The sequence below is a fragment of the Mya arenaria genome, chromosome 3, assembly GCF_026914265.1.
Source record: "Mya arenaria isolate MELC-2E11 chromosome 3, ASM2691426v1".
In the NCBI taxonomy this organism is placed as follows: Eukaryota; Metazoa; Mollusca; class Bivalvia; order Myida; family Myidae; genus Mya; species Mya arenaria.
Window position 1 is genome coordinate 303,432 of NC_069124.1, and position 13,884 is coordinate 317,315.

The 13,884-nt window shown below is 35.1% G+C and overlaps 1 protein-coding gene and 1 pseudogene across 1 annotated transcript; both read left to right on the forward strand.

Moving 5' to 3' along the window:
* Positions 1-279: 279 nt before the first annotated feature.
* On the forward strand, positions 280-9,399 carry LOC128227827 (uncharacterized). The gene is made up of 16 exons (XM_052938700.1): positions 280-430; positions 2,611-2,743; positions 3,057-3,267; positions 4,125-4,312; positions 4,690-4,771; positions 4,915-4,992; positions 5,353-5,459; positions 5,560-5,650; positions 5,846-5,926; positions 6,301-6,435; positions 7,481-7,577; positions 7,746-7,828; positions 8,147-8,323; positions 8,543-8,644; positions 8,754-9,098; positions 9,343-9,399. Exons 1-16 carry the CDS (start codon positions 280-282, stop codon positions 9,397-9,399), a joined length of 2,118 nt encoding a protein of 705 aa, XP_052794660.1.
* Positions 9,400-10,848: 1,449 nt separating this feature from the next.
* LOC128227804 (uncharacterized) lies at positions 10,849-13,884 on the forward strand (annotated as a pseudogene).

Here is a 13,884-nt window from a genome sequence, read left to right on the forward strand (position 1 = left end):
CCGGAAACTGATGCTTTCTGTCACGGAAAGCTCACGAGAGAGATTCGATTCGAATTTCTTGAGATTGAAACTGAGATTTAAGCTTGCTTAGATATCATCGCTGACCAAACTTTAAATCAAAATACTACTCGCGCCTTTTTTTTGAATATAATTGTGACTGAATTAAGTTCCTAGAATTATTTATCGCGTTTTCGCTTGTATTGTGAATCGTCATTTGATTTCGCGACTTTATTTTAAAAAAAACCAGCAGTATTTGTCTATATTTTCTGTTCTGTCGAGATGCACATCCAGGTCGAGGAGCGTGTGTTTTCTTCCATTGCAGATTCAAGTGGATGTCTTGGTTGTGCGCTTGTGGCAGGTGATTCCAACGTACATCGTATCCAAGCAGCGATTCCAAATTGGTCCACTATTCGATGCCTCCCAGTATCAGGTACACACATTTTTAAAAGGCAAATGGATGTTATTTAAATGATTATGGCGAACTATTTTGCTTCAATATTGCATAAAGATGTTAGTGAATGTATTATGACCCAAATAATCTGCCACAATATACAACTTATAGTCTCCTTCAGTTTTGCAGACGACATATTTCATCAACCCGAAGACCTTATTCCTTATAGTATCCAATTTGCCCTGATATATTTGATGGTTATTACTGTAAAACACTATGTTATGCACCAGTAAATTTTAACCCCTCCCCCCCCAGGTCCGGGGGAATACCAGGGATAGCCGGTGAAAAGGGCCATGTTTCTACTTTCCAGGTGGCCCCGCAGGGCCGGGTGACTGCGGTGTTTTTGTCATAGCGCCAAATTAAGCCAAGATTGGGCTTTATGTAGAGTCTCTGAGGTGCGAGGGCATTTGGCCAGGGGTTAACCATCAGTTTGTTCCCGCAGGGCAGGGATTTTACCCGGGGTTGGCTGGACCGAAAGTCAAAGTCCCGGCTATTCCCCTGACCCTGGGGGCCATGGTTACAATATTGACTGGTGAATTAGCGTAGCACTATTATCTCAAGGGTATTCTGTGAGGAAAAGTGGGTCCATGCAGTGTTGGCTTTCAACCCAGAACTGCTCGAACCAACTGAGCTTTCCGGACATGTAGGATTTCGTATCCAAACACTCTCTAATTTTCCCCATATTTACATTTAAGGGTGATTCTGGCACTCGGTTCTTTCTTTTCTGACACCAATAAAGACATCCGTGGAGGTAGTGAAAGTACCCAGTGTGGTGGCTGGACACATGAATACCAGAACAATAGCACAGCCCTCTAACCAATTGGCTAGCTGGGCAGCTGGTTTTTACACATGCACACACACACGCATATACACACTGCTTCATGCCTTCCACCAATAACCTTTTAGGCTGATCCAGAGATTCTTGCATTTTACTTTTGATATATCAGTATATAAGTAGTCCTGCGAGAAAGAGTGCATCCTGTGTGTGGCTTGAACCCATGATTGCACTAGCATGGCATTCCAGTGATTAATTTTGTGCAAAGGCTTCTCAAGGCTGTTTCACTGGACCATAAATTTTATTTTTCCCAAATATCTTATTTTTTGTCCAATTTCATATTTGCAAATTATGTTGATTTATACAAATTGCAGTGAATTTTATAAAAAAAATCTTGACATGACAAACTTGTTCACAGCATAATGTTTGCATAAAGAAGTGATAACATGTCTATTTACTATTACCCACACACTGTTTACTTCCACTCCGCCATTTATTTTGTAGCTTGTTCTTGCTCACACATTTTACACTCCTTGGCCCCAATTAACCTATAAGCTGATTCTGGCATTTTTACCTTTTATTGACACAAGTAAGGAAAACAATTTGGAGGAAATATTGTTTGTTTGAATAATAGCCTTCTTTTTGGACTCAAACCCATGGCGGCAGGAACATTAGCACAGTTCTCTAACCTATTGAGCTGGGCTGGTGGTTCTTACCCACACAAGGTACAGATACATGTAGGCCAATATATTGCTAGAAGTAAAAATGTCATATATTGCCTTGTTTCTCAGCCATTTCATCTAAAGGTCCCTGTTAGCTCAAAGTACTTGTTAAAGTGATTGGTGTATACAAAATGTTTTTCTTAAGTTTCTAGTCAAAGACCTTCTTTCTTTTCACTTTTCCTGTTTAAACATCCCACATATCAGTCAAGCTAAACTGAATAATTTTTTATGTATATGGACAAACAAGAACTCCACACGACCACTTTTTAAACAGTGTATTATGTGAAAAGAAAAGGAAAAATGTTTTTTTATTTAATACCAATTAAATTCCATGCGCCAATCATATCACAAGATATGGTACTGCATATTCCATTCCATATTAATTATTGAATCAAATGTTTCTTGATTGATTTGAACCATCCAATACCAAAATAATATTATTAATGCATCAGTCAATTGTAACCAGGCCCCCCCCCCAAGAAATGGTCCTTACCGGGGTTAGGGTTAGCAGTTTGTCCCCACAGGGCTGGGGTTAAACCCGGGATTTGCTGGACCGAGAGTCAAAGTCACCGGTATTCTGGACCCAAAGGGGGGGGGGGGGGTCGTGGTTAAAGAAAACATAAAAACAAAAGCTACCATTGTTCAGTTTACCTCAATTGTAGGAGCCAAGTTTGTGAATGACAAGAAGGGATTTGTGGCAGTTCTGCAGCTTTCATTGAAGAAGGAGTTTTACCCATGTGTCTATATTCATCTTGGCTCCAATGATGTTCAAGCCAGAGAGGATGTGTTTTATAGGTACACATTAAATATGTTTGATTCTATTACGTAAGAAGCAGTCTTTTCAATAAGCTTCGTCAAGGTACCAGTTTTTAAAAACTCCCTTTGGCGCACTCTATTTCTATGACACACATTTTGTCTACTAAGTAACAAAACAATTTATGAAATTTTATTTAATCTCCTTTTCCTCAAGTTTTAATGTTATGAAATATGCCTGATTCAAGAAAGTTATGACAGTGTTATTACGACTTTATAATGCTTTATTTGAAGAAGTCACTACTTGTTTGCCTTGGCTTTATTAATAGTCTAATAATGTATGTTTATTTCAAAGGAGAGTCACTGAGGTATGTGATAGTATCCACGAGACGAGTCCGGAAACTGAGATTGTTTTATGTTCTATTCTGCCACGAAAAAAGAATGACAGACGAGTATCTTCAACATTAGCGAGAGTCTTCAACAGATGGATCCAGAATGCTAACACCATGCTAATGGACATTTCAGAGGCCATCCCATACATCAGATTCCTTGGATATGGAGCTCAGGTATAAATCAACAAAATAAGTTTATGCAATACAGAAATAAAAGTTGTAGATATTTGGCAAATTTAAGATGGTCCTTATTTATATAGACAGGTAGAAATATGTAACTGTAATGCATTTTTATGCCTTTGTGGATATGGGTTGTCATAATGATATTGTTTATTTCATTGGTATACATATATCATTATTATAAGTCACGTGACCTGCCCATGTTAATTTCTCATATTCCCATCATGGGCAATTTCGTACTGTCACACACTGACAGTATCGTTTTGACCGGTTGACATGATACTGTCACATAGCACGCACGTATTAAAATAGGCATTTTTTGGTTTCCCAAGTCTGAGGTGGTAAGCTCTTATTAAAATGTATTGTGAATCTGGTTACAACCGGTGTTTGCCTTATTTCTAAACAACATTTGCAACAAAATGACAGCTAAAGTAAACAAACAATAATTACAGAATAAATTGATTAAACTTGAAAGTTGTGTTATGGTAAAAATCTTATATATCATGTATATAAATGTAACTGTGTTCGGTATAATAAAATAAATATTGCTTGGCTTCCAGTGTGACAGTACATATTGTCAACATTCGGGTAAATACTGTTACCCTCGGCTTCTCCTCGGGTAACAGTATTTCCCTCATGTTAACAATATGTACTGTCACACTGGAAGGCATGCAATATTTATATAATATTCACCAACTTTTTCAAAAACAGTATATGAGCAATATCATTATTTTTGTTTCTGTATCTCGGTTAACAAGATAGTATATTGAAGATAGCAAAGATGAAGACTTAATATTCCAATGATTGAAAAGTTTGTTAAACCATGCATTCTGTTTTTATATACAATTAAGGAATGTGCTGATGTGTTGGGTCGTGATGGACTTCATCTGAGTCGTGTTGGTGGTAGACATTGTAGTCAGGTGATTGAGGAGGATGTGTATTCCTGGAGTGAAATAGCCTATCAGCAGGATGTACATTGGAATGAAGACATACGCCAACCACATTCAGCAGAGATTGATGCATCAAGCTTTGACCAGTGGTATTTGTTTCAAATATATTTCAATTCAGCTGAGTTAATTAGTTTTTTGCCTGTGTAAAATATCTGAATATTGTCATTACCTCAGTGTTGTTTAAGGGTATAAGATGAACATGTCGTGTTGATGAATTAACATGAAATATTTTACAATGATAAGAATTATATTAAATGTTGGCATTGTTCGATACTGTCTCACTTAATTGCTTGTTGTATGATGCAAGGTTAAGTATGACTCTTGTTCGGTTTGTAATATGTTAGTCAGTTAAAAGAAGGATGTCCATTTAATTATAGTTCATATGGTGTTCCTAACTCCCTACGTCTGAGATATTAAAAACAATATTTTCCTGGTGCCTTATTTTTAGCTCTGACTATTTTCAAAGCCTGGCAGCTGCTGTTGAACCAGTCAGTGACCAGAATGTCCAGGCCAGCAAGCAGCCTCTGTACTCGGAAATAGTCCGTTTGGTAAATACAACACTTGCTCTAAATGGATGGCATTTGCTAGATCAATTGTTATAATTTATCAAAAGCATTGAATTCTCTGATAAAACAGATGAACTGAACTTCATATTATGACCGCAAAAGGAACATTTGTTTTATTCTTACAGCCAGCAGCTGAAGTTCCAGATGTTACCTCAGTGCAGCATAATGTGAAGTTACCAAGGCGCAATGTATTGAATGTCTCTGTTATGTTTGTTTTGTACTTAAAATATATATTATAACATAATTATTTAATAAATATAGGTAATAGTGCAAAAAAACTTATGTCAATCTGAGATTCCTGTGCTGGTGTTCTTTTTGAAAGCCTGTTAAGCTGTTTCAGATGGGCAATGCAACAATTTTAATAAAATTTAATGAGCATTTACATAACTAAACTTAAATACATTCATTGATGAAAACATTTAAAGCATGTCTGTTTCTTGTCTACCTTTGGTAGGGACAAGGGTTAAACAACCTGAAACATTTCCATATTTTGCTATATTTTTATATATCCTGATTGACTTATACCCAGAAGGTAGCCAACGTTTTTTGTCATTAATATTTAGGTTGATGAATGTGCTAGATCAGCCAGACCATGTAACCACAGATCAAACAAACATGGAAGGGCAAGGCGAAGAAAATTTACGCAACACAGACAGCTGAAAGTTCAAAGGTAAATGAAATATATTTGCTGATGTTAAAGCTTCTGTTTAATTTACTTGTCAAATCAATTAATTGATGTTACAATTATGTTTCCACATGTATATTTGTAGATCTGAGCAGTATAAAGATCACGTTGAAATTCCGTTGACATCTGATGTAACGGTAAAGGTGAAGGCAGACAATGTACATAGCATCTGGATGGTAAGTTACAATATTCCTGTAGTGATGTAGTTTCTTCAAAAAAGATTAAAATCAACATAACTATCAAAGTTAATCCTAATCATTTTCTGAGCCATAACAATGTCCTAGTGTTGTGATGTGTTCTTGAAATAGAGAGAAGAAACACTTTTGATGGTGGTTATGGATAATAAATGCTTTGATATCTTGCATATTTAGTGCCCGAAAGAAGACGCCATTACCACAAAGAAGCGCCTACCTGTCTGCTCTACAATGACTGGAGTTAAGAAGATAAACAAGGTAAGAACATGCTACATGAAATTGCAATTTGTAACAAATTGCAGCATCATTTAAATTAAATACAATTCAGTTTTCCAATAATTTAATAAGAAAAGGGTAGGCAAATGCAAAACCAATGCCTTTGTTAATCTATGAGGATTTCATTCCCAGCTTCATTTAGTAAAACCAGAGTTATAGCCCTTGTGTTTGCATTATTATTATTATCATATTTTTTTTTCTATTTATTTCTAAGAATGTTTGGTGTATTGCTTTGATGCTTTCTGTTGAAATGTTTTAATGTGCAATATTACGAAAAGTGTCGAAGTGAATTGTAAAAACCTCATTTTATAACTTAAAGCAAGAAATATTGAATGCATTGTGTCCGTTAACTGTAGCAGACATGGTTTGACTGCCCCCTATGCCCAGTGAAGTGTTCTAGAGAAGATTTCCTACTGGACCATTTCTGTCGACGCCATGTACCTGGAGGGACCAAATACAAGAAGAACACTGACAATTCTTTCTGTCATCGGGTATGTTAGATATTTACTGAGTAGTACGGTAAACAAGTTTTTTTTATATCAGTGAATGAGTTTTACCTCTTAGTTTATAATTATACATTGTATAATAAATTTTTCATAGTCCTTGGCATCTTCATTTCTTACATGACTACTTTGTAAGTTTTAATAAGGTCGGCTATGATTAAATTGGTATATTTTGATCCCCCACCCCCTTTTTGGAAATTTCCCCCTGGCCCCTTAAATTTATTGACTGATATAAAAATGCTCAACACGGGTCTAACCGTCTTGCATATTTGTCAGGTATTGGAAACAGCTTAAATTGATACCAGCTGGTGTTGATGTAAACATTTACATGTAAAAAGGGAGGATTGTTACATTGTGTTATGCAATAAGACAGAGCATGAACACATATCCAAATGTGATACAGTCATTTATAAAAAACACACAACCCAAACCACTATTTAAAACAAGAATTTGATGAAAATGTGGCAATAAATTTATATTGGCGTAAGATACATTGGATTGTCTACTTTCTCTGTGACATTCCCCCCATCCCCAGTGAAAGATATGTTTATAATTGTATATATGCATTAGTTTTGTTTATTTACTGAATCTTAATGCTCATTAGATAATCAATGATTCTTGCTTGTCAATAATTGTCAATTCATTGTAATGTTAATCAAATTTAATTGAATTAATGCCAAAAATGACAGATTTATATGTAATATTCATTATGTGCTTTCTGTCTAATAAAAGAAATTTATCAGTAAAACAAAATGGTTATTTACACTGTTCTGAAATTTTAGTCAGTTTTAATGTCAAAACCATACTTTAGTGCAAACAGGGTCCAGGAACTCAAAGTATAAATTTATGATATCCTTTCTGAAATGACATTTATCTTGCTTGTTCAGTGAAATAAATTACAATATTACATTGAAAAACAAAACAAGCATCATCTATATATAATGAACTTCCCATTAGGGTAATTTTAATGTTTAAATAATAAAAAGGGATATTAATGTTTCATGAAATTATTTTATTACAATTTACGAACAAGAAATCAACGAAGAGCAGCAGAAGTCAGCCAAACTCGAAGAGCACCATTTCAACATCCAGCCTGAACCCTGTAGAAAAAACTTCACCTCCCCATCAAGGTTTAATTTCTTTCTTGGGTACTAAATCAAACATTGTTTATACAATTTTTTCATGTTATTCATGCTTCTTTTTGTCAACACTTACTTATCAACTTAATATCTGTGTAAAAATAAAAGTTATTAAGGCTCAAGTGTACATGAATTCAGAAATTTGTGATTTTCTTACAGATGAATTGGATATCGCAGATCACGCCGATTTCTCCAAATTAAAATTACTTTTATCAAATGATGTTGAGCAAAATCCTGGACCTGTGAGTTATAAAATATGTTAACAAGAAAATAATGAAGAGATCAAAATTTATGAAATATAAAGTTACTATTATTAAGTTAAGTGCCAACCTTCATCTTCTGCATGTTATCCTAAAGTTTGTTTATGACATTTAAAAAAATAAAACAGTTTAAACAGTGGTCTTGCTTTAATGACTAATATTAAGAAACATGCAATATAACAGATAAATTTGTAATAAAAATTTTGCATTTTCTATGGTCTGAATGAAGGTAATAATTCAGAAAAAGATTAAATGATTTATTTAACATATAAAGAAATTTCTTCTGTTTTTGTCCCCAAGACCTATCACTGTGAATGGAATAATTGTGGATTCATCGGGCTAACAACAACCAGAATGGGACAACACCTGCGACAACATGGACGAGAAGAGCAATGCAAATGGGCGCAATGCAATGGATTTCAGCGAACGAGCTACGAAGACCTGGAGTTACACATTATACACGACCACTTCTTTGATGTATGGTGCAAAAAAGATATTGTAATGTTTAACTTTTTTGCATGTTTATAACACTAAATAGAAAATTAAAAATGTAATGACAGGGTTTATCAATAGCCATGATGATCTCCTTAACCTACTGAGCAATAATAAATTAGCTGTGGCATTCCCTTGTGTTCATGTATGACACTGTTAAACATCTTTCTGTCAATTTTATTTCCCAAATGATTTTTTATTTAGGACAGAATCACCTTTCCTTCCCTAGATGATTGGCTGGAATATCTCCCAGAAAAAAGAATCGACCCAGAAACCACTGATTTACGCTTCTGTCCAAAACACCTGGTAAGACCTTTTCAATAGTTTCCATATTTGAACTCAATGTGGAAATAAAGGAGTCTTTTTCAGCAATATTTCACTCACAAATATGAGAAATATTCAATGTCTTTTACAGAGAAGCAAGCTGAAGTTGTTACTGTTTGATGAGGACTACCTGGACATGCCGACAAACAAATCCTACACAATGAGCGACCACCTGTGTACACTGGATTTTGAAAGTAATCATTATACTAAAAATTTCTTAAATATTGAGAAAAAATTTATTGAAAAAAGACTTTTGTTAGGTGAAGACTGGTCAGATTATAATGGTAAATTTGAGGAAAATGACACTGATTCACTTTTAAGTCCAGATCCAAAAGTCCGCAAGCACAGGCAGTTCCATGGTGGAAAATATCAATTCCACTTTGTCCAAACTTCACGTCCTGAATTAAGTTCAAATTCTCATTCTGGAACTAAGCCTGTAAAAAGAAAAGCTTCCTGTACATTTCCAAATGAATGGTCAAGTATCTTGCTGACAAATTTACAATTCTGTTCTCATGCCATAACTATGCAGAACTTATTTCTGAATTTGATTTTAGAAGAAGGAATTGTTGATTGCAAAAAACTAAGTTTTCTTAAGTTAGAATATGACACTGCTCTATTAGCATCAGCCAAAACCTGCACCAAAGGTGTTTTTGTTTGTCATGTATTTAAAATCATTGTAGACAATGCTGAATATCTGTACATCCGCTATGTTGAGTCTGGAGTGTATGCTGGCCTAATGGAACAGAAATATTTGCAAGAAATCAAAGATACATTTCATTACACTGACAATAATATGTTTTTGCATAATACATTAACAGTGGAAGATATACAGAACATGGAATCTGATCATATAAAAGATAAAAAGGAAAAGCCGAATACATATAAGCCCAGCAGCAGACTTAATGATTCTTTAAGCAAAAATTCATACCAGGTATTGCTGATACAAGACAAATGAAGGACACTGATAATATTAATTGTTTATCCTTTGCAGTATCAATTTTGCCCTTTTCTTCAACCTCAACTGCCAAGTTTATGGATGCTTGTACTGCAGGAAAGGAAGACCGTCTTCAAGCTTTGCTTTTAGATTTTAGGCACTCAAAATTGGAACAGGTTCCTCGAAACTCGAGGGAAATATTTCAGCAGCAATATGAAGGAGAAGAAACCCTTTTAAGTCAGTCAAAGGCATTAAATTGTTTACCAGGTGACGTCAAAAGAAAAACCGAACTATTTAAAGGTGATCCAAAATTTGCATCCAACTTCATAAACAAGAAAAAAACTCGACTCAGAACATCACTTAGATATCTTACTTTCAGTCTCTTTCTGCAGAATGAAATTAATACAATTTTCACTAAGTATAGAACATATTACCCAGATTTAAATGCGGTTCAATGTGAGGTTTAAGAAATTCCTGCACTAGAGAGGCCATCTAAGAAGAGGAAAAGCACAGCCTCTGTGAAGGTGACAAAAGATGTGGAGCCATTGAGTGTTATGCAGGAATCAAAAAAATCTATGTATGAACAATTTTCTATTGATTTAATAGAGGATGGAAAGATATATATTCAGGTAGCTGAGGAAGACACCATGATATGTTGTATGAATGATTATAATGATTCTGGTTCTTTAAGAAAAGAAGTGTATGTTTATACCACTTGGCTAAAGCAAGAATCTGGAGACTACTTCCATTGTACCTGCAGTATATATAGAACTTTATTTGATATAGCTCATAGCCAAACTCTAAATTATTCAAACAGGAATAGCTGCATGCACTGTACATTCCTTAAGTGTATTGTTCTTCCAAATCTACAGATAGATGAAAGGGCTACAGAAACCAAAACCCGTAAATTTGTTCAGGAGGGAAAGCAGTGTGCTGGCAAGGATTTGATTGAATTAAGTGACTTTAATGGTACACGGAAATTTTCAGTTTTGGCAGAAGGAGAGACTAAACCTGTTTTTTTATCACTGAGTCACAACAAGGCCAAAGCAAATTATACTGTGACCTGTCACAATGGTGAGTGTCAATCAAAGAAGGGACACAAACGATATTTAAATAACTTGAATTCTTCAAATCTTTGCAGACATTTATTTGTGCTGAAACATAATCCAGAATCCTGGATTGATTTGCATGAAAGAAATGCCACTAATGAAACTTTTTTAGATGACCAACTACTAAATGATGAAAAAAATGATGATGCTGGTGATGGTGATCCTGTTGATACTAATGACAATTTTGATCCTGAAACAGGTCTATGGAAGTATAAGTGTGAGAGCAGCCATCCAGCAGCAGCTAGAGAGAGTGATATGTTGAGGCGTAACATCATCAAACGTGACGGATGGAATGATTTGACCTTAAGTAGGCAGGCTGATGGTTCATTGAAGGGTCCCAATTTCTATCCAGATATGCCAGACAATACATGCTGCTGTGGATCTGGATGGTTGAAGCGAGATGATGATCCAGATTACTCTGAAAACGGGAAATTGATTCCTTTAGGTCGAGTTCTTACAGTTTACACACAGTTTGCACCTGTGCAGTGTGATGTTTACAAAAGAGTCTGTTACAACCCGATAGACGACAGTCGCTGTGAACTTGCATGGAATGAAGGCCAGAGTGAATCAATTCATGTTTTTAGTAGTAAAACAGCTGCAGGTGACGAAATAGGATGGGAGTTTACATCATCAGTAATGAAAACTGGTTGCACTTTTTCAGCATACTGTCAGATGAAGGATGAACTCTACAGAACTCGTGACCCAAAGGCCAAGTTTATGGATGCAACAGTTTTTTTAAAATGGTGGTTTAGTTGGGCAGCTAATATGAACATTGATTTCAGACAACCATGTGACATTTGTAGGTATGAGCCTAATAGACTGTGCTGTGATGGAACCAGAGTAGGCGTAGGTTTCCGTCATTCAAATTTCACAGAAATAAGTACACCTGATAGTTCTTTACAGACACAGCAAACATTGCATCGACGGATGGACAGATGTTACCTGAAGAATAAGCCTGGAGTTGAAAAGAGACAGATGATCGCTTATCGTGAAGCATTGGATAATATAGCCCGAACTACAGTTGCAGAATTTGAACCGTTAGATATTCCAGAAAATAATGATAGAATTAATTTACTTATGCAGGCTCTACCTGAGGAGGCTCATCAATCATTCCAGCGATTTACTCGAGGGATGTCAGAATTTGAAAGAGTAGCTTATGCATCTGTCCTTAAGATGTTGGCTACAACAGCATCTGTGACAAGCATTTTGTCACCAGAATATGCACTTTTCTTGCAGTAATTTCTAACTAATGAAAATCTTTCAGATTTTGAGTTTAACAGACAGATGTATGAGATGAGATCATTTTCTCCAGAAATACGGGACTTGATTGCAGAATCGATGTTGAACAATAACAACATTCTACCTGATGACATTAAACTTTTTCTAGTTCATCTTACTAATGAGTCTCTAAACTTACCAGTTTATGCCCCAGAGGATGCTACTTTTCAATTCGGAACATACAACCCTGAGAAGCTGGGCCGGGCTTATTACTTCAATGAACATGGTGTTAAACTGAGGAATGTACGCAAATTTCAGATAGATGAGGATCGAGCAGGCAGAAACAATGACCATGATGATGAAGCTATGGACTTTGAGCGATGCAGAAAGATTTACTCAAAAATACAACAATCAGCACCCGGCACATCTAACTTGTTTCTTTGGTTTTGTCCAGATCACGGTCATTGCTATGGATTCCACATGACAGTGGCTGAAGGCAGAAAAGATCCATCAGCTTCATTATACTCTCATCTAGCCAAACCTCCACAAGCAGTGTTTTATGACTTTGCCTGTAACTTACAGGAATATTGCCTCAACAGAGAGAGTGGGTACTACAAGAATGTTAGATTTTTTCACGATATTTTTCATGGTTATTCACACAAATGCTCTACTTCTTTTAGAAGCTCTCGACTTCAAGGATTTGAAAGTGTGAACTCAGAAATCTGCGAACAGTTCAACAGCTTCATCCAGATTCTGAAGAAATCAGCAAGACAAATGACACAATCTCATTTCTGTTTCTATCTTTAGTTCTTTATTCATGAGTGGAACAGGAGAAAAAGAGTTGCTTACAAGAGGAAAATCAGCACTGCACTAGCTGGGCTTTTATGAAATGTATAACAACTTTGATTTTCAGAGAGCTGTGCATCATAAAATGATCAAATGAACTATGTTTAATTTATATTTCATTCACTTCTTATATATATTTGTTTGACTTTCTCATTTGCGTATACTTTTGACTAGTAATTATCACTGCATCTGCAATTGTTTTCGGTTTCTGCTGTGTTTGTTAGTATGTTTCAGTTTGGGCGAACAGACTCCAACTTTGGCTTCCAGCTTTGCTGTTGAGAAAGGTCAACAAGTTCCACCAGAAGTTCCACCAGAAATACATCACGTCTTTGATTTTAATGTATGTTAATAATTATTTACATGGTTGTAAACTAAAAGTTCAATGCATAAATATCTTATATATATATATATATATATATATATATATATATATATATATATATATATATATATATATATATATATATAATTACATAAAGAAAAATGTTGATTGTTTATAAAGCTATGAATTAATATGTTTGTTATAGAAATTCATATCCCTCTTTCAGGTTTGAGGCAGATTTTCCACAGCGTCTTCATCCAATCTACTTGTGTCGGCATGTGCAACTACTTAATCTGAAGGCTTGGAGGGAATTGTAGCTCAGTGCTTCATCCTTTATGTGGATAAACAAAAGGGAACCAGAAGGATCGATCTAAAGACATTCTTTTCATAAATCTGTTGGTGTCAAACAATATAATTTTGATTGATCAGTCTTCTTAGTGCCTGTAGTGAACAGTATGTATTGTATTATATGTAGTATAATAATCAATTAAGTGTTGATAAATGTCTTACAATTATCGTATAACCCTTTATATCAAGTTTTGTTATTTAATTGTAGAACAGCAAAAGAAACATTTCTGGATTTTAAAAGATAAGGCAGAGACTATGTTTACACTGTAAATGTTCAACTGGTGAATTCCATTATTTGTTGCAATATCTAGATTTTGATAATGTAAGGAATGATTTCTGATTAAAGTATTACAATAGGAATCCAATCTCTGTTATGCTTAAAGATGCACTTTTACTCCCAAATTAGATATTCCACAGTTTATATAATTGTTTTTTATATAAAAAA